The 27,524-nt window shown below is 35.7% G+C and overlaps 2 protein-coding genes across 3 annotated transcripts in view; both read left to right on the forward strand.

The window, feature by feature from the left end:
- Positions 1-39: 39 nt before the first annotated feature.
- Positions 40-21,455, forward strand: nadsyn1 (NAD synthetase 1). 2 transcript variants are annotated; one of them, XM_088084686.1, is made up of 21 exons: positions 40-340; positions 1,233-1,293; positions 1,812-1,928; positions 2,248-2,301; positions 2,883-2,972; positions 3,065-3,116; positions 3,243-3,331; positions 4,361-4,478; positions 4,934-5,065; positions 6,601-6,672; positions 7,731-7,855; positions 8,824-8,872; positions 8,962-9,064; positions 10,330-10,498; positions 11,603-11,738; positions 12,032-12,138; positions 14,231-14,362; positions 15,797-15,866; positions 17,234-17,362; positions 18,161-18,369; positions 18,443-21,455. In XM_088084686.1, exons 1-21 carry the CDS (start codon positions 256-258, stop codon positions 18,492-18,494), a joined length of 2,151 nt encoding a protein of 716 aa, XP_087940812.1. In that variant the 5' UTR covers positions 40-255; the 3' UTR covers positions 18,495-21,455. The 2 variants fall into 2 exon arrangements, with proteins under 2 accessions (XP_087940812.1, XP_087940854.1); XM_088084728.1 differs by having other exon boundaries at positions 18,161-18,337; positions 18,465-21,455.
- A 1,995-nt stretch (positions 21,456-23,450) lies between these two features.
- Positions 23,451-27,524, forward strand: part of tpcn2 (two pore segment channel 2) — a 32,435-nt gene continuing 28,361 nt past the window's right edge. The window contains exon 1 of the mRNA XM_088084801.1: positions 23,451-23,858. Within this exon, the coding sequence (XP_087940927.1) occupies positions 23,708-23,858 (151 nt within the window). The 5' untranslated portion in view covers positions 23,451-23,707. The remainder of the gene's footprint in view (positions 23,859-27,524) is intronic.

Raw genomic sequence — 27,524 nt, forward strand, 5'->3', positions numbered from 1 at the left:
GCTCTTTTCACTTGCAGACTGAGAGAGGAAGAAGAAGAAGAAGAAGAAGAGGAGGAGGAAGAAGAGGGCGTGCAGACAAACAGGACAAACTGTGCTGAACTTGTGCAGAAAAAGTCGCGTCCGCAGCTCTCGGTTTGAACTGTGTCTTCAGTAGAAATCTGCACCTGAGCGTCTTTTTTCGTTGTTAGTATCCGCCTGGTTTGTGCTGTGTGTCAGACCTCAGGGACCTCAGGGACTTCAGGGACCTCAGGGACCATGGGACGGAAAGTGACGCTCGCGACCTGCTCGCTGAATCAGTGGGCTCTGGACTTTGAGGGAAACCTGCAGAGGATCCTGCAGAGTGAGTCTGAGCGTCTCCAGCTGAGATTTACCGCTGACACGCTGCAGCTGCTGCAGGTTATATGATAATGTCGACATGTGTCCTGTTTCCTCAAAATACGCCATCAGACATGATGTCAGCTGTTAAATTAGTGCAAAAACATTTATAACCTCTGACAATTTCCTCCGAAACTCTGAGAGGAAACTCACAAATTGCCAAACTTGTTTTTCATTTATTTATTAATTAATTAATTTATTATTATTATTATTATTATTATTATTACTATTACTATTATTATTATTTTAGTTTTATTTAGTTATTTTCTTAATTTTAACTTATTATTTTTGGTTGTTTTTTCTTTGTTTTTTCAAAATATATTTATAAGTTAATTTAATTTTTTTATAGTATTTTTAAATTCTGTATTTATGTTAAAGATGTAATGCAGTTATGACTTCGGTCATAGTTTTTTTCTGTTATGTGTCCTGTGTTTTATTTAAAATATTATTTTGCTGCACGAAGTTATTGATTTACTGATTTTTTTTTTTCTTTTTTTATCATTTCTTTGAACCTTTTTCTCTTAAACAATGTCAAATCAAATGATGTGTATAGTGTGTGTGTGTGTGTGTGTGTGTGTGTGTGTATACACACACTATAACACAAAATAAAACATTAACACTTAGGAAAAAATATAAAAAATAAAAAAAAAATAAATAAAATATAAATTATACAAAATAAAAATGAATTAATAAATACAAAAAATAACTCCTAACTTTGTAGAAGCACCAAAATATTTCAGAAACATTTATTGAAATCTGCCTCCAGCACTGATCAGAAACAGAACCAGCAGTAATGTTTTTCTTGTCGTGTGTGTGTGTGTGTGTGTGTGTGTGTGTGTGTGTGTGTTTCTCTGCAGGTATTGAGATCGCTAAAACTCATGGAGCCAAATACAGACTGGGCCCAGAGCTGGAGATATGGTACGCTGACAGCTTTCATTCACATATTTAAACATCTCAGTGTGATGATCAAAATATCTTCTTCAGAATTATTATTATTATTATTATTATTATTATTATTATTATTATTATTATTATTCATTAGAATTAGAATTATTATTATTATTATTGTTATTGTTATTCATTAGAATTATTATTATTATTGTTATTGTTATTATTATTATTATTCATTAGAATTATAATAATTATTATTATTGTTGTTATTATTATTAGAATTATTATTATTATTATTATTTTTATTTAACAGCTACAAAACATTCTCAGTGTGATGATCAAAATATCTTCTTCAGAATTATTATTATTATTATTATTCATTAGAATTAGAATTATTATTATTATTATTGTTATTATTATTATTATTATTATTATTATTATTATTGTTATTTAACAGCTACAAAACATTCTCAGTGTCTTGTAGCTCAGAGGTTTTCGTAGGTGGGTTTTTGGTTTTCGCTTCATTGACGTCTCTTGTCTTTCAGCGGTTACGGCTGTGCGGATCACTTTTACGAGTCGGACACGCTGCTCCACAGCTTTCAGGTCCTGAGGAAACTTCTGGAGTCTCCTGTCACTCAGGACATCATCTGTGACGTCGGGATGTGAGTGTCGCCGTCAAACAGCCCGAAAAAAAAAGCAGGTTTCAGTCAGATGCTGTTGAAACAAAGTGTTTTGTGCAGATGTGGAGATAATCTGACAGTTTTCATTATTTCATATCAAAGGGATTCATTATTCCGTAAATCAGAAAGAGTGCGGAGACTCTGTTTATTCTCTGTTTTTGGACAGTTTCAGTAAAAATCAGGCGCTCCTCGCGGCTGAGAGGAATCCTCAGAGTACGCGTCGCTCTTCACGTTCAGCCCAAATTTCTGAGTTAAATCTGACAGTTTGATTTAATTTGATGACGCTTTGTGCTCCCTTCAGGCCCATCATGCATCATAATGTTCGCTACAACTGCCGGGTCCTGTTCCTCAACAGGTACGTCTCTTAACCCTTTCAAAGCTGGATCCACATCAGGTTTTTTGTGCTGCGTTCAGACTCCTTTTAGTACTGAAACCTTTGAACTCTGAGCAGATTGGTTAGATTTATTTATTTATATTTTTTTATTTTTTTGAAAACGTGAAAAAAGTCAACAAGTAAATTGGCAGAAAATGTCCCATAAATATTTGGGTTTTTTTAAATCTAGGGAAAAAATATACAGAAAACTATATTTCTTTTTATCATTATTATATTTACAATTATTTTACAGAACTATCAGAATTTTTATGCATTTGTTGTTTTTTTTAAATTGTTTTTACCCATTTCCATTGATTTCTTTATATTTCTTTTTTTTTTAAATTTTCAGGTCATTTCTTGTACTTTTTTACAAATTTATTGCAAATTTTTTAAGGTCATCTCTCCTTTGCTCAATGCAATGTTCCAGTGTTTTTGAAAGAAATCACACTAATTTGCCCGACTTTCAAAGGATTAATTGACTAGTTTATTATTTCCTGGGTTTCTGGATTTTATGCGTTTTTTCTGGATATTTAATCTCTGCTCGTTTGTCCTCCGTCCCGTAGGAAGATTCTGCTGATCAGACCGAAGATGGTGATGGCCAACATCGGCATCTACAGAGAGATGCGCTGGTTCTCACCCTGGAACCAGTTAAGGTCGGTGATCAGTGATTTGGTGATTTTATGCAACTTTTGGGAATGACAGGGAATGCAGTGGAAGTGTTTTTCTCTTTGCGTGACTCTTTCAGGCGTGTGGAGGAGTATTTCCTGCCCAGATTGATCCAGGAGGTGACAGGACAGGTAAAAAATAAATAACAAATGAATAAAATTCAGCTAAGAAGAGAGGGTCGGTGTTTTTTATTTATCAAAAATAAAAAGTCTTTTTTTTTTCTTTGTTTTTCATTCATCTGTGTCTTTGTGTCTCAGGACACCGTCCCGTTTGGTGACTGTGTTTTGTCCACGAAGGACACCTGCATCGGCACAGAGACGTGTCAGGAGCTGTGGAGCCCCAGAAGGTAAAACAACCGAAGATCTTATGAATGTTAATAATAATAATAATAATAATGATAGTAATAAGCTTTATTTATAGAGCACGATTCATACAAGAAATGCAGCTCAAACTGCAACAAAAAAACAGGATTACACAATCAAAAGACAGGCGGTGATAAACGATATAAACGTCAAAGTAAAAAGTGCAAAGACCAGAAAAAACAGAATTGATATAAAATAATAATTGAGAGAACGACATTAATTAAAAGCCAGACTAAATAAATAAATAAGTTTTCATCAGGAGAAAAATATTACAACATCTCTTCCAGCTCGACGTCTTTACTGCTAAAATGGAAGAAAAAAAATCCACTGACCTTTAAGTTTTGGATTAAAGACGTTATAAACCGTCTGAAAAAGCTTTTCTACAGGAGGGTCAGAGATTTTATGCGGTATGGCAACACTTTTTAACCCCGTCATTGACACTGATAACGCAGGTTTGCAATATTAATCCAGTTCTTTTCTTTTTATAATCCTTGAATTATTTCTGAAATTATTGTAATTTTTATTTTATTCTATTATATTTTATTTATTCTCCATGTGCTATTAATGTGATATTTTTTGAACTATTGAATTTTCTTTTTTTCCCTTTTTTTACTTTTTACTATTTGGTACCTTGTTTTTTTTATTGTTTACTATTTATTTATTCTTTTTTTTTTCCCTCATCTTTTTTGTCAAATTTTGTAAATCTCACTTGTTTTTGTTTTTGTTTTTTACCCTCTATACCTGTCACATTGAATTTGTTGACATGTGCTTGTTGTTTCTATGGTTACAGTGAGGATGGGGCTCTGCTGGAGCACAACATGTTGTATGTTTGTATGTGTTGCATGTTTTTCAGTGATGATTGTGATAATCTGTATTTGTATGAGTGAATGTTAATAAAAAAGTCATTGAGCAAATATATATATGATTTTGGAGTGTTAACAAAAGCTGCGCTGCCTTGTAATTTTCTGTTTTCTGTCTAATTTAAACTTTATTTAAATGTATTTTTCCATCAGTCCTCACATTCAGATGGGTCTGGATGGGGTTGAAATTTTCACGAACTCGTCTGCCAGCCACCACGAGCTCCGCAAAGCTGACCAGAGAGTCCGCCTGGTCAAATCAGCCACCACACAGGTAAAACTCTAACAAACGTTTGCTTTTCTATCCCCATAAAAACAAAAACGCCCTGTGACTGTACATGCCAGAAATATATATATATATGTATATACTATGTGTATATATACACACTAGAGGGCAGTGTTTTACCACAAATACAGTGGAAATGAGTGTTTATTTTTGTAATTTTATTGTCACCTTTTACTGATTTTTTTAAAATGTATTTATTTATTTATTTGAATTTGCAGGACATTTCCTTTTTTTCCATGTTTCTGAAAGACATCAAACCAATTTGCTCAGTGTTTCAAAGATCTTAAACGCTTGTGAAAGGCGTCTAAACGCTGCACAAGAAAACTGATGTTGATTCATGTCTCAGAGGGTTAATATAAGGTGATTAAGCTGAATATATAAGCTTTTATTATGCAAAAGCTTGACTCAGATTAGTGCTGCATTCAGTGTGTTTGTTGTTGCAGAGCGGAGGGATCTACCTGTACGCCAACCAGAGGGGCTGCGATGGCGACCGGGTCTACTACGACGGCTGCGCCATGGTGGCCATCAACGGAGACATCGTGGCGCAGGGAGCACAGTTCTCGCTCAATGATGTGGTGCGTACGGACCCGGCTACCTGCACACCAGTCTGTGTGTAGTTAACCCTTAGAAACCTGGGCAAGTTGGATTTATTTCTTTAAAAAAATTAATAAATAATATAAATAAAATAAATAAATAAATAAAAATTGAAAAAAATCCTAAACATTAGCCAGAAAATGGCAAAAAAGAAACAACTATAAACCAGTTATGAAATAATTTTTTTTTAAAAAGTTAAACAAATATAGAAATGACCCTTAAAAAGTGCTTAAATTAAAAAAGGAAAATGATGTAACATCATTTTAAATAAAGTTATAATGATCATAAATATAGTTTTCTCTGCACTTTTTGCTGTTTTTGATAATTCTCTCTTTTGATTGACTCTTTCTTCTGACAAATTTGCAGGAAGTTGCTCATTGCTTTTTTTGCATAATTTCAAGAGAAATCAAACCGATTTTCTCAGGTTTTTAAGATTTTTAAGGCTTTTGAGAGACATCTGAACTCAGCATAAGAAAACCGATGTCGATCCAGGTTTCAGGGGGTTAATTTATACATGATGGGTGTGCGGTGACTTCACTGTAGATGTGTGTGTTTCCTGTGTGTGCAGGTGTGTTGGTCAAGTGTGGCATATATATATATATATATATATATATATGAACATATTTAACAACACAGGGACGATAAGCAGAAAAACTAAAACATTTAAGAACGAAGCAAAAAGAAGAGAAATTCAGACAAACAGATAAATATGAGGTCAAAAGAGCCAAAGCAAATTTTCCTAATTTTAGGTAGGTTATTGCAGGTAATACTTCCAGTAATTATGAGAGATTTCTCTCATTGGCTAAATAAATGCACCATTTTCCGACTGTTTTTCTCCTAATTCCTTTGGGAGTCGTACAGAGAAGATAATCTGCTGGAGGAGATGCAGCTTTAACGCTGTTGACAAAAAAGACAAATAAATCTTCATTATATCAACTTTGAAGTTTATTAATTGTCATAACATCCACATCTGCGAGAACACAGCGAAATAACGTACCTGTGGACCAGTGTGCAAAATAAAACGACTCAAAACAAACAAAACAGAGGTGTTTAAAAGACCCTGAGCAACAGTTAAAAACACACAAGTGAAATATATTAATGATAAAGTGCAGTGTTTTTTTGAAGCCGGTGTTTTGTAACAGACTTTTCATTTGTTTCCAGCAAAATCTTCACAAGATAAGTATCATCTTTACTAAGTAAGTCCAAGATAAAGGGATGTGAATGTCGTTCTGATGTGGAAACCTAAAGTGTTTTTAAACCATTGTTGCTATTTTCTCTCAGAAAGTCTGAAAAAACGAACACGTTCAGAGAATACGAGCGCGATCGACCGCGTTTCCCCCAACAGCATCACTCAGTGCCAGTCTGTTTCGATTTAGGCCGACGACAATCCTGAGACACGACAGAGCCACACTGATCCGTGTGTGTGTGTGTGTGTGTGTGTGTGTGTGTGTGTGTGTGTGTGTGTGTGTGTGTGTGTGTGTGTGTGTGTGTGTGTGTGTGTCTGTGTGTGTTGTAGGAGGTGATCACGGCCACTCTCGACCTCGAGGACGTGCGCAGCTACAGAGGAGAAATTTGCCAGCCCAACATGGTGAGGCAGCCCCACCTTTGTGATTTGTTCTGATTTTATTTTTATTTTTTTTTTTAATTTTGGACAGCCGATTTTGATACAGAACATAAATAGTCACATTTCTCCTACTGTTGAGATTTTCCAAATTTGAAGAACTTTGTACAATTTGAGAGAGACAGAGTGTAATGTAAAAAAAAAAAAGAGTGTTTTGTTAAAAATTAATACTTGAAAGAAAAATAGAAGCATTATAAGTTTATTTATCCAATACATCGACAAAATCTGGTCATAATGGTCTCACATATTTCACCCACTTTGTCCGGAGTCCAGTGAAGACATTTTTCTGAAGGCAAAGACAGAAAATTATCTTTTCCATAACATAAAAATCATTTACAATATTTATCCACTCCTGTATTGTTCAGGAAGTTTATTAATTTTAAAAACAACAACTCAAAGGAGTATAACGACATTTAAAAAAAAAATATTATTTAAAATGTGTTTCAAAAGCTGTCCCTGAAGGAAACATTAAATAATACATAGAAACTTAAAAAAACTTCATAAACCTATTTTTCCCCTTTACAACTTTGTGCCCGATATTCAAAAACCTCCCTCAAAGACGAATTACAGCAAATTGGCCAAATCGACGTTTGTTGCTTTTTGTTTTGCTTTTGTTTCCTTCAGTCACGTCTAAAGCTCCTTAACCCTTTAAATCCTGAGCATATCGGTGTATCGGTTTGATTTCTTTCTAAACTTAACAAGACATGGCCCAAAAGATTGCAAAGAAATTATGCTGATATTTCTTATGACTTTAAATATGATTTTATGTGGGTTGTTTTTATGGTTTTCTTTATGAAAATGTTTTTACTGTGAAGCGCTTTGAGATTTGTTCCAAATGTGAAATGCATCACAAATATACAAAAATACAAACGTCCTAATTCGTCATCCTTTAAGTTATTTTTGCAGCAGGAAACTCTTTGTCTTGATCCTGATCCTGATGAAGGTTTCGTACGTTTGTGTTTCACGTGAGTTTGCGTCACTTTGTCTTTCTTTTCCTCTCGCTCTCTTTTACTTCTCTGTTGCAGGAAAGTGAACCCAAACCCTGTCACAGGGTCAAAGTTGACTTCTCTTTATCCAGCTGTGATGACATTTACCTCCCGACACACCAGCCGCTCACATGGCACTTCCACACGCCCGAGGAGGAGATCAGGTACAAATACATGAGAATTTTACAAAAAATACGTATTTTTATACCTCTGTGTCATTATATCGATCCCTCTGTCTGTCCATCTGTACATAAATACTATTCTTATCAACATTATACCTCAAGAACGTCTTCAAGGAATTTCTTCAAATTTGACACAAACGTCCACTTGATTGGTGATTTTGATTCGATTTTGGTGATTTTGGTGAGTGAAGTGATTCGCAGTTGTGCTGCGTTCGGAGTCGGAGTTCCTACTTGTGAACTCACAAGTACATTTTAAATGTAAGAAATCAACTAAAAGGCAGCGTAAAGTATATTTGCATGTATTTAATTGAAATAATACATCTACTTTCAAATATTAAAACCTGTTCTGCCTATAAATTGATGTCAAATTTTTTAGTATTTAGTCATAAAATATTAGTATTTATTGATGATGTTAGTATTAAATATTAATAGATTATTAAAATATCAGGAGGCGGCCCCGCTGAGGGTGCAGTTGTCCACAGAGGAGCCACAGAAACGCCAGTTCGTCACTATCTGAATTGTTTTTTTCTTTACATTTCGTGTTGTGCACCTGGAACGCTCGAAAGTCGGATATTGCAACTGGGAATTCGGACATCTGACTTTAAATGCAACATTAAAGGTCAAATATCACTGTGACCTCCCAAAATGTTTTTTTTTAACTCAAGAATTTAATCACTAATTGTGACAAAGTTTCACAAAAATCTCCAACAGATGAAAATAATTCACTAATTAAATTTTGTATCCAAAAGATGAACTTGACATTTATCAAAAAAAACTGTAAAAAAAACACTTTTTCTGTCCGTTACCATGGTTTCACAGACATGAATGTCGTATGAGTCATACGACATAAAAAACATAATTCGAGTCCTTCTGAACGGAAAACCAGCATCATGTCGTCGTCTGTGAAAAGAGCCAGAGCTGAAGAAGCTTTTGTCGCCTCTGTCGTTCAGTTTAGGTCCGGCCTGCTGGCTGTGGGACTACCTGAGGAGAAGTGGACAGGTGAGGAGGAACACACACATTCATGAAATTGTGTGTGTTTTATTGAGACCATTAAGATTTTGACTTGACGGCTCTGATTTGTGTCACAGGCGGGTTTCCTGCTGCCTCTGAGCGGCGGCGTCGACAGCTCCTCCACCGCCTGCATCGTCCACTCGATGTGCGCGCTGCTCTGCGAGGCCATCGAGGACGGCAGTGAGTGTTACTCCGTCTGCTTCACTGTAAACACACAAGTTCTCTCAATGGGGCCGTTGATGAAAAAGATGAAGGTGGGAATATTCTGTTTCCCAAGTTCTCAACAAATGAAAAATACCAAAAATGAACATTTCTGCAAACAAGTATTGTGTTTGTATCAAAAAGCATCTGAGTTTGCACACGAAACGTTCTGCTTTCTGATGCCGTTCACAAGTATTTAAACCTTTGAATTCAAAAACATGAACAACTAGAATCATGATAAGAAATGTTCCACAAATTGAAAAGCTGGTGGGAAAAAAAAAATCGACTGTCAGTGAGTTTATTAATAATAAAATGTTTTTATTGAATTTTTTAAAATATATTGAAAAACATACCAGTACATAAAACAATATATAAAAGAGTGCAATGCACACCTTTAGACCTACATGTACAAGACGCAAAATTCAGCCCAGCTAGAGTATAAATGAAAATTAAAAATAAAAACAAAACAAACCAACAAAAAGAAAAAAGAAAATTTAAGAAAGGTTGCTTTTTCATTTAATTATATATATATATATATATATATATATATATATATATATATATATATATATAATATTTGATGTTAAGATTTTTATCGTTTGTTTTTAAAATACTTAATGGTATGTCCCCTCAGTGTCTCGTCGAGCTCATCAGTGTCTACACACCAGCCAGATCACTGAGGTCATCAAATGAGCTGCTTCTCATTGTTCCAAAATCTCGTCTAAACACAGAAACATGACCGAGCTTTTGCGATGGCATCACCAAAACTGTGGCGTAATTTAATATTTCTTATTATATCGGCCCAGACTCCGTGCATCCCTCATACTTGTATTTGATTAATGTTCTGGTATGTTTGTTTTTCTTGTGCATTTTATGTATTTTTATTGACTATTTATTTTGTCCGGTACTTTTGTGCAGCACTTTCAACAACCTCGTTTTTAAATGTGCTATATGAATATATTTGACCTTGACCTATTAAACAGTCAATAAAGCAGATTTTTCCGCAATTACAAATCACCGCAACCAAGAGACATCAGAGAGCATTCAGTCGAACATGTGCACACATTAATAAGCTGATTGGTCCGCTAGTTCGCCCGATTAGCTGCAGACACATAGATGCACACACGCATGACCAACATTATCTCCGCCTTGGCTGAGATAATGTTGGCATGTGTGGAAAACCAGCGACGTAAAGAAGCAGGAGAAATGCCCCTCCCCTTTCTTTCTCTCCGTCCGTCTACCAGACAGCCAGGTACTGGAGGATGTTCGCAGGGTCGTCGGGGACGACTCCTACCGTCCTCAGCACCCGAGAGAGCTTTGCGGTCACATCTTCACCACCTGCTACATGGCCAGCGAGAACTCCTCAGAGGACACGTGCAGCCGAGCCAAAGGCCTGGCCAATCAGATCGGCAGGTAGGACGCTTCAACGAGAAGATTGTAAGATGCCATGTGCTGTTAATCAGGTAGCATGAAGTGCTTGAGAATCAGTTATCAGTTGAAGAGAGAAGTTCACGTCAACTACCCGACTGTAGAATTTGATAACATGACAACATGAGTGGCATTTTTACGAATGAAACAGCTGATTGCGGATCCCCTAAAGGGCAGCTGGCAGCACTGGTGTCCGACACTACGGATCTCTGACACAGCAGCTGGCAGCGCATATCTCTGACACAGTGGCTGGCAGCACATATCTCTGACACAGCGGCTGGCAGCACATATCTCTGACACAGCGGCTGGCAGCACATATCTCTGACACAGCGGCTGGCAGCACAGATCTCCAACAGGGGGGATCTCCGACACAGGCTGGCACAGCGCAGATCTCCAAAACGGCAGCTGGCAGCGCAGATCTCTGACAGCGCAGGTCTCCGGACTGGTATCGCAGATGTCAGCGCGGATGTCAGATGACAGCGCGGATCTCAACCCCTGAATTAAACATTATCATTACAAATGATGTAACACCAGAGGACAATTATAAGGACTGTTGGGCTACAGCCCTACCAGAAATAGCCTTCGCCCCACGTCCTGGAAACAGAGTTAAAAACTATTTAAACAAGTACAAATGAGGAATGTGGAATATGTGTTTGTCTTTCTAAAAATATATAGCATACAGGAAGCCACTGTTTTTCAAAGTGGGGGCCACGAACCTCCGGGTGGCCGCCAGGAGGTCTGCGAAAACTTTGAGGAGAAAAAAGGAGGAATATTTAAAAAAAAAAAACAACTAAAACATTATGTGACAAATATTTTTTAAATATATGTATTTGTAGATGTTATTCATCGCTGCATATCAAAGTCTGTCCTTTGATGACAATCTTTTAACTTTTATTTTAAAAAATAACAATTGAATAACAAAAGAGACAAAAAAACGTTAATTGTTTATATTACTGTCTAATATTGTTAAGGCAGAAATGACGAGGACTGTTTATAACAGGAAAGACTGATTATTATTAATGAAATAAGAAAAATATATTAAGAAGCTCTATGTTTGATTTTTGATATTCACCATCTGTTTTTTTGCAGCACACACATGAATATAAACATCGATTTGGCAGTGAAAGGCATTCTGGGTATCTTCTCAGCGGTCACGGGGAGGTGGCCTCAGTTTCGCGCCAACGGGGGAAGCCACAGAGAAAACCTGGCTCTGCAGAACGTGCAGGTCAGACCCGAACACACACTCTGCGTCTCTGTTTCTGTCATCGAGGTGGTTTTACCGTCGTGAAGAATTCGTCTTTATTCTCTGTGTGACTCAGTTTACCGGTTTTAACTCCGCGTGTCGTCGGACTGTTCAGACAGTTTAACCACAGTCCTCACACTGATGCTGCAGAGCAAAACTGTGAATGGTTTTGAGTTTTTGTAAGTGCTATAGTCACTTCCTGTGAGTGTTCCTGTGTGTGTGTGTGTGTGTATGTGTGTATGTGTGTGTGTGTATGTGTGTGTGTGTGTTCCCAGGCTCGAGTCCGGATGGTCCTGGCCTACCTGTTTGCCCAGTTGAGTCTGTGGGCTCGGGGGAAACCAGGTGGTCTGCTGGTGCTCGGCTCGGCCAACGTAGATGAGAGGTATTTTATTGGAGACGCTTCTGTCATATTTTATTCGTCTTCCTAAAATAAATTCTTCGCCTGTAGTTGTTTTAAAGGGAAAATAAATCGACCTCAGGGGTTTAGTGATACAAGTTAAATGAGAGCGACTCAAGACTATGATTTATTTTGTGATTTTGACTCTAGCAGAGACAGAAAAGAGAGAAACAGGATAAAATACTTTGTCCTAAATATCAACGTGAGACACAGCAACCATTGTTGATTAGGGATGGAAATCTAAAACCAATTGCATATTGTCTAATTCATCATAATCGTATGCCTCAGAGCTTATAATAATAGTAATGATAATAATAATATTATTAATAATAATAATAATAATCTTGGTTTGTGTAGCAACTTTCATACATAAAATGCAGCTCAAAGTGCTTTACATACCAGAGTGCTAAAATTTGAAACCTCACAATAAATAGAAATATATATTTATAAATATAAAAAAATGATACTAATAAAATAAAATAATAAAATCATTATGCAGCACATGGATACTATAACTCTGGAAATATGTTACAGACAGGCCAGATGTGGAAAAAAGTAAATAAATCGAAGGTGGAATTAATTAAAAGCATGAAATAGAAATGGGTCTTGAGCTGCATCTTAAAATGATGTACAGAGTTTGATTTTCTTATTTATATGAGCAGTCAGAACAATACTTTTTGTCATTTATTTTCGGTACGTGGAGACATCAGGTTGGAACTTATTTAAGACGGCAGCCAGAGAGGACAGACGCTGCTTAACCACGAAATGCTTCAAAAACAAGTAAAAGAAAGTGAAAATCAACCCTCAGGAAGCCGGTGCAGCAACACTAAAACTGGAGTGATGTGATCTCAGCCTGGTTTGTGTTAAGACTCTGGCTGCTGCAGTATGCGGAAACATTTTTCTACTCATCATAGCGTTAAAAAAAATAAATGAATGAATGCTTTAACATTCCAGAAAAAGCACGTATCTCACACGCTACACGCGTACATTACTGAGGGAAATATCGCTGAGGGTCATAAAATCAAATGGTTGATTTAAAGCTTGGAGACCAAAGACAGCCTGCATCAAAGTTATTGAGTTTAGATCAATTTTTTACAATATAACTGCAGCCAAAAACCAATCAATCAGAATACAACCAGAATACCCAGTGCAGAATACAACAGCCAGTGCTGCATTTTGTAGGTGAGATTTATTTATTTATTTATTTATTTATTTATTGGAAATTCACTTTTTATTGAGTTATGAAAATGTCCAAAAAGATAATTCCCGTATAGCCCAAAATAAATCACAGATGCATCAGGAAATACTGCAAAAGGGAATCAAAGTTTTAAAAAAAGAAGCCAAATAAGACCAATTAAGTAAATATAAGTACAGATATGTACCTAGAAAAACTGTACGTTCTTCATTTATTTTATTTTATTTTATTTATTATTTTTTTCACCTCCTTGTTTGTAAACTGACTAAAGTACCATGAAGACACGTCCCAGCTTTCTGATTCTATTCATGAAGTTCGTTTTTCCTTTTTCAAAATTTGGGGTGTAATACGCTGCGTCCAGCGTTTCCATCCTAAAGATCATAATCACAGTCTGAGATATGTCAATGATTTGCAGCAACATTGTTTGCAAGTGGAAATAACATGTATTTTCTCCATATTCCAAATATGGTAAAATGATGTAATCAGGTGGAAAATAGTCAAAATGACAAATTTAGAGTCAAAAGCCCAGAAATAACACAAGTCCTGTTTTTCTGCTCTGATGGCTGTGGGATCAAAAACTGCAGTTTGAATGAGTTTCAGTGGAGCATTTTTGACCTGAACAGTCTGAATGTAACAGTTTAGTTTCCACAGTGTATTTTAGACTTATTGTAGGAGCTGAGCTGCAAATTCACTGATTACACTCAAATACACAATCTGGCCATAACGTACGCCATATATGCATGAACACAGAGAAAGTTATCAACAGTTATCAATCGCAAAATATTATGAGTATAACCAAAGCAGCACAACTACCAAAAGATAAATGCTGTTTTTTTCATTTTGGACAATAACGGCAGCCTAATTTTCTCCTCTCCTGCTCAGTCTCACGGGCTATTTTACAAAGTACGACTGCTCCAGCGCCGACATCAACCCGATAGGAGGCATCAGCAAGACGGACCTGAAGAGCTTCCTGCTTTACTGCGTGGAGCAGTTCCAGCTGACCGCTCTCAGAGGGTATGTTCAGCTCACAGCTCCAACTTTTGGTTTTGTCAACACAGACAACGAGAAAAGGTCTGAAAAAGAAACCAGTTCCCGTATTTTATCCTCTTTACTAAACACAGAAGCTGTCAGAGGGAGAGAGAAATGATTCAAGAGCAGCTGCACCACCGTTTGTTTGATTTTACCTCTGAATAAATGACAGCAATACTACAATAATTATACAATAATACATGTGTGTGCAAGTACAAGCTGCAGCACATTAAAACATTTAATGCATCAGTGTATGAAAATACATAAACAACGTTTCGTGTCATCGGTCCTCATGCAAGAAACTATGTACGAACAAATTTTCTCTTATTTTTGCTCACATCTGTGATTTTTTCTTATCTTGTTAGTACTCGTTGGTTTTTAGGATTCGCCAGTGTTTTCTTATTTTCGTGGTCCCGAGCTCTCGTACCAAGATCAGAGAAAAAACATTTTGTTTTCACAAGTTACAAATTCTTTTCCAACACAAGCAAACAACAGTTTGATATTTGAGGAACATTTTAAAAATGCATTAATGTCATTTAATCACATTTAGAGGTTTAGGGTTTTAGGGGAATTATAATGACTGGATAATTAAATCTCAGGGGTGAAGGGATACTACTGTCCTCGGTCTGTTGTTACTGTAATTTCATTTGTTCTGACCAGAGCTGGACTGTAATTAAGTACATTTACTCAAATACTGTACTTAAGTACAAATCTGAGGTTACTTTATTATCTTAATCTCATGCCATTTTCCACTTCTACCTCAGAGGAAAATATTGCACCTTTTTTTAAAAAAAGATTATTTTTGGGGGCTTTTATTGCCTTTGCTTGATAGGACAGTGTGAGTGTGAACGGGGAGGAGAGAGAGGGGGAGACATGCAGCAGAGGGCCGAGGCCGGACTCGAACCCGCGGCCGCTGCGGCGAGGACACAGCCTCTGCACATGGGGTGCTGCTCTATCCACTGAGCCACCAGACACCCCAAAATATTGTACTGTTTACTCTACTAATGTTATTAGTTAACTACTTTACAAATTAAGATTCTTAATTCACACAAACCAAAAATATGAAAACAGCCGAAACAATTAATTCATTGGCTGCTGAGTCATTTTTCATCCAAAAAACCCCAAAACAAAACATTTCATGCTTCCAGCTCTCATACATACTGTATGAATGAGGAATTGCTGCTTTTTTTGTTTATAAAACCTGCCCTTATATGGTGTTTAGGGGGCGTTACCTGTGCTAACAGGTGACTTAAGCTCAAGTGGTGGCTCAGAGCGTTTGGTGCATCTGGACTTCTCTTATATTTTCTCTTACCAGAAAAGTCAGATGAAATTTAAGAGCACGTTGCTGCACGATGCCCTTTGTTTTAAAAACTGTGTCTCAAACGCAGCATGTTGTGGGCTTTTTGGTTTCCTGTGCAGCATCCTGTCTGCTCCGCCCACCGCTGAGCTGGAGCCCCTGACGGACGGACAGGTGTCTCAGACTGACGAGGTGAGAAACGGAAACTTTTATTTCACACAATTACAATTAAAGGAACCAAACGGTCATCCTGGAGCTGCTCTGGTGAGCTGCTGTTGCTCCTGTGATGGAGATGTTTTTCACTTATTTTAAGAAACTTATTGCACATCAGTTCAGTTGAAGGAAAGAAAAAACTTTTCACATATTTTTTTCTATTTCCTGATCAGTTTGTGGGTGAGAATATTGTTGAGCTGCAACAGTGAAGTGTAATTTGGGTGTGGGGGTATTCTCAGGCTGTGTTTGTATGTTTTCCTGTAAAAAATGTTCGCACAAAAATTCATAAATAATCCACATTATCATAAGTTAAGTGTTTGTGTATAACCCGTGTCTTTTGAAAGGCTGCAATGTTAAGTTATATTTTCACCATGTTTCTTTTTTGATCTCTGTAACTTTATTATGAATTTTAACGTTAACCCTTTGACACCTGGATTCCATTTAAACCTTTAAAACTTCAGCCGATTGGTTTGATTTCTTTCATAATGGTGAAAAAAAAGGCAATCGGCAACGAGGCAAATTGCAAGAAATTGGTTAAAGGTGAGAAGAAAAATGACCTGAAGATGAGAGAAAGAAACAATCAATAATTAGGGAAAATGTAACAACAACAATCTAAAATTATGCAACAGAAATATATGCATTATTTTAGCACTTTTTCCAGGTAATTACCTTGTTTTTATATTATGTTATATTAGGATACTAATTAATGTTAGAAGAGGAGGAGATGCATCAGTCAGTTATCTCCAGCTCCTCTGTGAATAAACACAATGCTCCATCAGTCCATTACAGGAGATGATGTTCATCACTCAGACGTTTATCTAATTACTTAAATGGTATGATTATTAATATTTTCACAAGGAAAATGGGAGTGGTTTTTTTACAGCAGTAAGCCAGCATTATTTCTTTTATTCAAGTTTATTTATTCTGAAATTGTATCTCCATTAGTTGCCACCAGTCCAAGTCATGAAATAAAATAAAATAAGATAAAATAAAATAAAATAAAATAAAATAAAATAAAATAAAATAAAATGAACAAAAACAAAAAAAAAAAAAAAAAAACAAAATAAAATAAAATAAAAAAAAAAAAAAAAAAAAAAATTATGATTATTATTTAAAAAATAAGGATATACTCCGTGGATTTACTACTGTAATGACAATAGCAATAAATCCATTAGAAAAAGTTTTGTTCAGGCTCAACCTGAAAGACTTCAAACTGGAGTCAAAGCTGCTGGTCAAACTGGAGTTTGGCCATCAGCTCGGTTACGCTGCACGTGGGATTATCGGCCGGCATTTGATTCATTTCTCATCTTCCTTTTCTGATTCCCTCCGTCTCTCTCCCTCCGCAGGCAGACATGGGGATGACCTACTCCGAGTTATCTGTGATCGGACGGCTGAGGAAGATCTCAAAGTGCGGCCCGTTCAGCATGTTCTGTAAACTCATTCACACGTGGAAGGACGCGCTCTCGCCGTCAGAGGTCAGTCTCTTCCTGATGGAGACGCCGCAGCGATCTCAGCATCTTCAGTGTTTTCTTTGACAAAATCTTCTGTAGACAAACATAAATGTGACAGGAACTGGCATGCAGAGCGGATTAGGGAGCGAGTTTATTCTGTTGACTTTTCGGCCCTCAGGTTTTTCTTCAAGATCAGCCGAAGTGTGTTTCTCTTGTTTTCTTCTTCCGGGTCTGCTGCTGTTCAGTTGGTGTGCGAAATGTTTTATATTATATGCAGGAAAGTTAAAATTTTTTCTGTTTTTGCAAACATAAGGTCAAGCAGGTGAAATAGATTAGTAGGTAGGTAGATATATTTTCTTTCAAACATATAAAAAACAGACAGAAAAAGATACAAAATAAATAAAATGGAAATAACAAAAAAACAATAACAGATTTAGAAAATTATTTTTGAAAAAGCCGTACAGGAAACTATATTTTTAACTATTATATGTGTTTTCTTTATGTGAAATAAATAAAATGTTTTTTCTGTACATATTTCATTTTTTAAGTGTTTTTTTCAGAGCATTTTCTGGTTTTTGTTTTGTTTGTTTTGCTTTCCCGTTATATTTTTTTGTTTGTTTTTTTGTTAATTTTCAAGTAATTTTTTGTACTTTTTATTTTATAGCGTGCTAATTTTTGGGTCATTTCTTCCTCAGTTGCTCACTGCCTTCCTCCTTTTTTTTTAAGAGTAAACAACTTCTAATTAGAAACACTTCTAATTAATTTGGTGCATTTTAATAGATGAAGTTCACCTAAAAACAATCGTCGTCTGTCTTTCTTCAGGTGGCTCAGAAGGTGAAACACTTTTTCCGGATGTACTCGGTGAACCGCCACAAGATGACCACGGTGACGCCGTCCTACCACGCCGAGAGCTACAGCCCCGACGACAACCGCTTTGACCTCCGACCTTTCCTCTACAACACACGCTGGAGCTGGCAGTTCAGGTGCATCGACAACCAGGTAGAGAACGGCCAGCGTGATCCGTCTCTATGGTCTGTTGTATCTGTAAAAGCTGGAAACAAAAAAATGTAATTTTATTAATGGATTATTAACATCTTTATGAAGGTGTTTCTGTCCTTCCTCACAGGTCTCTCAGTTGGCAGCAAACAAGAAATAAGAGCTTCAGGTCTTCAGCGTCCACAGAAAAACTACATCACATCTGTGATAATGTCAGTTTTTGCAAACACGAGGTCATGCAGGTAAAATAATCATGTTTCTGGGAATACAGAGAACCTTTGTTCTACCTCCGTTTTTGACTCCATGCCAATTATCTCTAAGTGTTGGTGAGAAACACAGGATAATTTGAAGCTTTTTCAAATGTGGAAAGCAGCATTGCAATCATTTGTGGTAAAATATGCAATAATGTGCTTTTTTGTTGTTGTTTTAATTCTCTTTTTTTAGTTTATGTGAACGTACACGAACAAAATACACAATTAAATGAACACAAAGGCAAATCAAATAAATAAATATTGAAATTAAATAAAAAGATTAATTAATAAATATAGAAATTAAATATAAAGATTAATTGAAAAATAAAACAGAATGAAAAATAAATAGGTGGAAAATAAAAAATGGGGGGTAATTACATAAATAAAAATGATAAAATAAAACAAGGATAATAAGTAGAGAGGCAAACAAAAAATACCTTCTGTAGAGGGTACTGGATGGAAACACACAGACAATGATTACACTTCAATGTATTTGTGATTCTTGATCACACAAACTCAGGTCTGATACATGAAACATTTTGTCCATTTTTTTAAATAAATGTATCCTTCTGGGTTCTCAAATTAAAATTAAATTAATTCTCTCCGTCACATAAATACTTAAAATTACATCAATCGATTCATCAACACTGGATATTTGTTTTTTTAGTCAATTTTTTATTAGGGATTTCTTACTTCTTAAAATTCCTCACAGGTATTTATCCTTTTTTTTCCTCTGAGTTCCTCCAGTCAAACCAGATACATCGGTTCAAAGTTTAAAGTAAATTTGATTGAAAAAGCAGTTAAATGTCATAAATTTTAGTCCAAAAAGGAATCACAGAGGGACAGTATGCAAGTATTAATGTCCGAATTAAAACGAAAAAAACATATATACATACATATATGTATATAATATATTTCTTTCATAAACGATAGGGGACACAATACTTAAAACATATAACATCAGCAACAACAATAACAGTCGCAGTGTTACAGAGCTCTGGATCAGAAATGCCTCTCCCTAGCCGATAACATGAGCGAGTCAGCCTGCAGTCTGACAGCCTGTCTTTCCCTGATCCAGTATTTTATACTATTTACAAAGAGGAAATGTGAATGAAGGTAGAATCATCTTCTGGTTGGTTCCCCTCATTATCTGGCTCCCCTTTCAGCGTGGCATCGTCTCTGGATTGGTCAACTTCAAGGACAGTCCCTTTTTAGGAGTTGTTTTTTTCCTTTCTGCATGACCTGTTGAACAAAATCATAGAAACCAAACATCCGCACTCTTCGACCCACATCCACTCCTCGCGTCTCCTCCTCTTATCTCCACACACCATGTTCTTTTCACATCATACTCCCAGTTTCACAGCTGACACTCAAGGTTATATTATCATTCCCTTTCTCAGTCACCATAGTCGAGGACACTGATTGCGCAGAAGTTTGTCTTCTATCTTACCCTATTTGAACACTGTGTTTCATCGTTTTTTAAGGGGTGAACATGAACACTGAATCATATACTTACGTACTCCAACATCTCAATGCTTTCTGGACTGGCTATTTTACCATCATGTCCACTGTTCTTGGAGTAAATTTGCAGGCTTGCCCTTTGACTGCCATATTTGGGATTCCTGATGTCTCACTTGCACTAAACTCCACACAAAAGGATATTATAGCTTATACATCCTTACTAGCAAGACAGTCTTTATTATTGTGTTGGAAGTCTGCTAAATGCCCTTCCATCTCCCGGTGGCTTAAAGATTATTTATTCGTATTTCACAAATTTAGTTGTACTGCCCGATTGAATGTGTGCCTGTTGTTGCTGTACTTTATTATACACAAGTAACAATTTGTAGGTACTGGTCATGATGAGCTGAGGTGGGGTGGGGTGAGTTTGGGGTGTGGGAGGGTGCAGTTTGTTCATTTTATTTCACTACACTTTTAATTTTTCATAATTTTTTTTTCTACACTGTTCAGAGAGTGTTTTTTCATTTGTTGTTTTCATTTGTATATGTGTATGTGTACATATGTCTAAATTTGTGTATGTATGCATACATGTATATATTTAAAAAAAAGAAAAAAAAGAAAAGAAGGTAAATTGTAATTCTGTGACTGAAAGTATCTTATTTGTCTTCAATACAAATATTTGGGAAAAGTTAAAAAGTTAATGCTTTGGCCTTTTTTTACTGACTTTTAAAACAAATTACCTGTAAACATTATTTGATTTACAAATTTGATTTACAAATGTTGAATTTTTGAATTTTTTTTTAGAAGTTAGTGTAAAGTGGACCACCCACAGAAAACCATATATATATATATATATATATATATATATATATATATATAATATATTAATGCAAATTTGACAGCCTGCCTATTGGATATATCAGCTGGGCCTTAAACAGATACAAAATTTAAGGGAAAAAAAGTTACGCAAATTTTCAGAGGGAACCGTTTGCTGTTGACTTGATTTGTTTTTGGTTTTTTTCTCTAAATTAATTAGTTTTGGAAAAACTGGAGCACCCGGAGAAAACCACATATATATACATTGTTTGCACAGTTTCAGAGACTAAGCGTAAAAGAGTAACGCAAAGATCGAGTTAAGAGGATAGACGACGCGCAAGCCTCTCACTGAGGACTGACGACAGTCCCTTTGTTTTTTTTTCTCTAATTTAACTAGAGTTTGGGAGAAACCGGAGCACCCGGAGAAAACCTTACGTCCCTGTGCTATTCTACCTTCATATTACAATGACATGATGCCATTACAGATTGTAGATAGTTAATGGGTTTGATTGCTGAATATCTTGATTTTGGACTGTATTCCATTGTATCCAAAATGAATAGTTTTTCAGTGATGGATTAAACAGCTGTGTTTGTAAGTGTATGTTAGCATTATCTAATCTAGATCCCATTCAAAGATGATTGGGCACCCCAGAACTAAGTTTTCATTATTATTATTATTATTATTATTATTATTATTATTATTATTATTATTATTATTATTATTATTATTATTATTATTATTATTATTATTATTATTATTATTATTATTATTATTATGTTTTAATTTTGGTTGTTTTTTGAATACTACAATCTGTAACACATAAAGTTGTAAATTAGTTGGCAAATAGAGGGCTGGAAAATTATGCAGCATTGTCACAGTGGCACAGAGAGTGTGCATGAAGTGAAAGGCACATAATGAATACTACAATAAGTTCACAAAAACACTCAGCTTTACAGGTCTTTACATTTAGTATTTACAGTACTGTCAACTGAAACAATTCCTTAGCACTTAAAGTTTAACTTGTATGTTAGTGTTTTTGATGGGCATTGAAATGGTGATGAGCCACCAACAGCTCATCTCAGAAAGTAAAGTTAAGCAGGGGAACTTTCAATGGAGTAGGACGTGAGTTTAGAGGTTCCTACCGGTTTTGATAAAAAATGTAATTATTCTGCGTTTTTTGGTTAGACAATTTTGATTTTTTTTAGTGTGACACAGGGTGAATCATCATGCATTTTATTATTATTTTAATGCTTTTGTGCATCATCCACTATCTTAATATGGAGGGGTGAGAAGCATAAGTGACATTTGTCCACACTTTGTCCTGACTTTATTAAACGATTCAAACTTCATAAATGTGGGTGACAATATACTTAACCATATTTTGACATGGCATTTTATCTCATATAAAATATGACAAAAGGCATTTTTGATTACAACATCTTTTTTTAAAGCTTTCCATTAATGTGTTAAGTGTCAGTAATCCATTTTTGGAATGCATAAAATTATTATTAATATTTTTTTTTTAAGATTTTTTTGTTAATTTTTGCCTTATTAGACGGGACAAAGTGATGGTGTGAAAGGGGAAGAGAGAGGGGATGACATTATTATAATTGTTAGATTTTATTTTTTTAAATATAAAAATGTCCTCATATTAGTTAATTAAATGTAATAAATGTTGTTGAAACATTAATAATATCTTTTTGGGGACGTGTAGGAGACACCTCCTCCTCCATATTTGCTTCCTCAACAAAAATATGCCTCAAGACTTTTGCAGACTAATGAGCAGATTTAATCTGATGCAGGTGTTAGTTTTGGAAATGGAAATTTACAGGGTGATTCCATCATTTTTTTTCCTCTGCTTGATCTAAAAAAAGCAATTGTTATCGACTACCACCATTTTTTTTCTTAGTTTCTTTTAGTGTTTCTTAAAGCCAGAAAGTTGCCATTTTAGCCCTTTAACATGCAATGCAACTGCACGGTTGAAATTTTTTGTTACCAAACTGCTTTACTAAAAAATCTGCAAAACCCAATTTCATTTTATACAGACGTTTTTAAACAATGCATTTTATTTTTTTGATTGTACTATATTATCATATTATATTGACTATTTAAAAAAAAAATAATCAGATTTTGTTACTAGATTTATCATTATTTTTTATTTGTTTATTTTTATTTTGTTTGTTTATTGTATGAAAATGCTTTTAATTTTTCACAATTTCTTTTTTTACCATATTTTTTAAAAAAAATATTTTTACTCATTCTTTTTTGTATCTATCAATATTTTTTTCCCATTATTTATTGCGTAAATTCCCTTTTTTGAGATTTAAAAAAAATGCATTTTGTCAGCATATTCTAAAGTCTATAATCTTGCATAATTTTTTTGCAAAGGCATTTCTTGGTGTGAGTGTTAAAGGGTTAAATTACTTTACTTTTGTGGCATGCCTGTGATCTGCAAAATTTAACAACTGAATGAACATCCTCTAATACTGGTGATTCCTTCATTTTTGCCAGAGGTTATGCACAGACTGAGGGTGCAGCTGTGCAGCTGTGCACTGACCGCACTGTAGGTGGAGTTTGTTTTTAAAGTCAGTGTAAAGTGATACTTGAACTCAGGAGGGGCGGGTGGAGCAGAGCAGAAGGGTGACTTCCTAAAAGCACATTCCCCTGCTGTCTGCCCTCTGCATGTTATGCTGTTGGAAACTATGTCTCTTTGAGTTTGCCTTGACTGTAAACACGGACTGAACTCAGCTTCTCGGCAGCTGATTTTCACTCTTTTCTTCTCTCAGATTTGTTAGTTTCACTTTGAGAGCGCAGGAGCGGCCGCAGGACGAATTTCAGGTTTCCTGGATGGAAACGGACAGTCTGCTGACCGGGAGTGTGAACGGAGTCTCCGGGGATTATGGCTCCTCGTCGGGCTCAGGACCCGGAGGGGCCCCGGGCAGCAGGCGGATGTCGTACAGCGTCAGCGGGGGCTCGTGCAGCGTCGAGAGGGGGTCAGGTGAGTGTCGGTGGACCATGACGCGCGCGCTCTCACTCAGGTGATTTCTCGGTTTGTTATTGGGTCAGACAGACAATGGTTGAAGAATATTCAGAATAAAAGCAACACAACAATGTAAAAGTCCTGCGTTCAAAACTTTACTCAAATAAAACAAAGCTTCATAAGAATGAATCATATCAGTAAAAAGCAAACAGTCCCCATCAGCGGCAGGTCAACCACTAGGGGCCCCTGCATCCCCAGCTAGCAATTTTGTGCTAAAAACGTCATCAGAAAGGTACAATGCAACCATTGAATGTTTTAATAACGTTTTCATTGGCAATTTTAATTTATGTTCCCAGAACATTATTCTTAAAGTTCAGGGAACATTCTCAACAAACATTAAAAATGTTAGTTTTAATAGTTAATATATATCATTACATTACATTTTCATCTGAAAAAAAAAAGCCTGTAGTCTCAGTCCTCAATAACATTTCCTGAATGTTTGAAAATGTTCTCCCTTTGTTCTCAGGCAACGTTGTGGGAACGTTTTATAAAAAAGAAGATTTGTGATCTGTTGCCTCTCAGCATCATCAAAACATCCTCAGACTGTTAAAATGTTACAGAATTTAACCTTAAAATGTTCTTTGAACATTAGATTAAGATGCTTTCCTTAAAAACATTATTGCAACTTTAAGGTAACGTTAATGCAAATGTTGTGGGAATGTTTTCTGCTAGCCAGGACACCTGCCAACATAATAACAGCCCACAAACGTAAGAAACCACAAACGTAATACTAATCTGCAGCTTTTCATTTAATAATCCCACAAACGTAATAGCAGTTGCATACGACAAACAACACAAAATTACGCTACATTTCTTACGTTTGAAAGTGAAAATCTTCAGCTTGCATAATTGTTCCCTCAAATGTTATATGAAAATAAAAAATGATCTTTATGGTCATTGTTGTTGTTGTTTTTAAATGTACTTATACCTGCTGATGGGTCCGAGATTTGGGCAGAGCCGGTCAATAAATAACTCAAAGAAACATTAGGCACAGTATGGACTCCTGCAAATATAATCACTATTACATTTGTGAGAAAGTATTGTGGGATTATTACATTAAAAGCTGCAGATTTGAATTCTGTTGGTGGTTTACTAAATTTGTGGGCTGTTTTAACGTTTGCGGGCGTAACAGTCCCAAACATCACCTGTCATTGTGTTTGTTGTGATTGCACAGGTATATTATGATCCAATGGGCCCCCGGGCACAGATATGCAAAGGGCCCCACCACCTCTACTAAAAGCACAATTATTCTTTCAGCAAACACATGATTATTTAATAAAGATATATTGTCTTTCTTTAGCATTTAGTTTCATTACTGTGATGCAGAGGATAGTAAAGCGATGAGCCGCTGTGAGTACTTCCCTTTGTTACGCTCTTTATGGCTAACTGAATTATGTGTCATGTGAGTCAGGACGCTGTGGATGAAAGGTTTCACTGTCATGTGTTTTATTATGGACCCACAGAAGTTAATGTATGCAGTTATAATGCTAAATTACTCCTTAACCCTTTATGACCTGGAGCAAATTGATTTGTTTCTTCCAGTAACATGGGGAGAAGACAACGAGTAACTTAACAAGACGCAATCCAAAAATGAGAAAGAAATGAGTTATAAGAAAATTACCTGAAAATAAGCACAAAAAAAGATACGTAAAATAACAAAAACAAACAGAATATGACCTGAAAAATTACAGAAAATGAATATATATGTATATATACTGTATATATATATATAAGTTATATAGTGTGTGTGTGTGTGTGTGTGTGTGTGTTTAAAACCTGGAGAAAAATCTCTTTACTTACGTGGCTTTCAAACGCTTTTTACAAATATTTTAAAACTTTTCACTCTGAGCAAATTGGTTTGATTTCTTTAAAAAACATGAAATGTTCCACAAATTGCAAGAAACTAGTAGATTTAGAAATTCATTTGGGGGGAAAAATAGGGAAAAGAAAGCTAGGAAAAGATCTATATTTATTATTACTGTAATTACATATTTAAAATCATGTTACAAAATTATTTAATTTTTTATTAATTTTTTTCGAAGACTTGTTTGCCTTGTTTAACTTTTTTCTTCTTTTTCACTCTTTTTTTAAAAAAAAAAAAAAAAAAAACATTTCTTGTACTTGTTACGATTTTCTTGCTAATTTTTGGGTCACTTCTTCTTTCATTGCTCATTGCCTTCTTCCCGTACTTTTGAAAGAAATCCAGCCAGTTTGCTGATGTTTCAAAAGGTTAACCTCAGTTTGGAAAGACACACAAAAATACAAAACACAACCACACACACTTTTCTTCCTTAATGTCATCATTTTTAACGTACTGCAGTGATATTGCGTCCTGTAACGCACTACAAGCCAAATTTAGTGCGAGCATTGTGGCCTTTCCTGTTTTGTCATTCAAGACAATTTACAGAACAGCCAAATAAATGCCGTTTAACAGATGAATGGAGCCACTTATTTAACTTTGTTTACAATTTCAGGAAGATACTTTATTGTTGGCTACTTATATTCATACCCGAAAATATGACTAAATTCTATTATTATTTATTGTTCTACTGTTTTGTGGATATTTAAAGTCTGTGGTGTTTAAGGTCAGTCAGTATCTCAGCCGGTTTTTGTTTTTTCTCGGCTGCTTCTGCAACAACACGAGTGTGAGAGCTGCAGCTCACACATGTTTGTCCACTGAGGTGTGTGTTAGTTACTGTGTGTGTGTTTGTTACTGTGTGTGTGTTTGTTACTGTGTGTGTGTGTTTCAGCAGTGTTGCAGCCGTTTTAAGTGTTGCCCTTTCAGTGGCACCCACCACCATGACACATCCTGCTGTGAAGCACTGAGTCAGCAGAGTGTGTGTGTGTGTGTGTGTGTGTGTGCGTGCGTGCGTGTGTGTGTTTGTGTGTGCGTGCATGTGCGTGGTCAAGACTGAGTCATTGTGTCTGTCTGTGTAACTGTTGCATGGAAAAGTTAAAGTCATCGAACACAGTGTCCTGACAGCTGTGAAGAAGCTCTGAGCTGTGTGATAACTGTGATCGTTTCTCTGATCGTTTTCACTCTATTTTCTTCTCACGCATCCAGTAATACTCCTTCATTTGTGTGACACATGTATAATGTAATTATAACACATGCCATTAATAATGCCGATTATCTGTATCGCCGTTTTACTTTACAAGGTAGATTTATTGTCATTTTTCTTAAACGAGGTGTAAGAAGATGAGCGGCGATAAAATTAATCACTCAAAAAGTACGTGTTTTACACTCGATCGACACCAGAGAGTGTGTGTAAAATACAAGAAAATCTGGGTGCGGCATCATCGATACAGATTTTTTAACTTGGCCTTTATTTAAAAGCACTTTATAGTGGACACATATACAAAATACACAAAATATGGCAGATATAAACATCAGCCATCATACTCACATACTCAGATGTAACATCGCTGTGGCTGTAAAAGCACCGTCGGTTATGATCTGTTAGTGTGTGTAATCTTAGCAGCTGCAAAATCACTGGTGACCATTTATTGTTGAAAATATCACTTTCACATTCTTGCCCCCAAAATGTTAAAACCTTTAAATTATCATATCAATTATCAATTGTCATAATAATAATAATAATAATAATAAGAAGAAGAAGAAGA

Source organism: Plectropomus leopardus, chromosome 1, assembly GCF_026936395.1.
Source record: "Plectropomus leopardus strain MGB_pleo_1.0 chromosome 1, ASM2693639v1, whole genome shotgun sequence".
Classification (NCBI taxonomy): Eukaryota; Metazoa; Chordata; class Actinopteri; order Perciformes; family Serranidae; genus Plectropomus; species Plectropomus leopardus.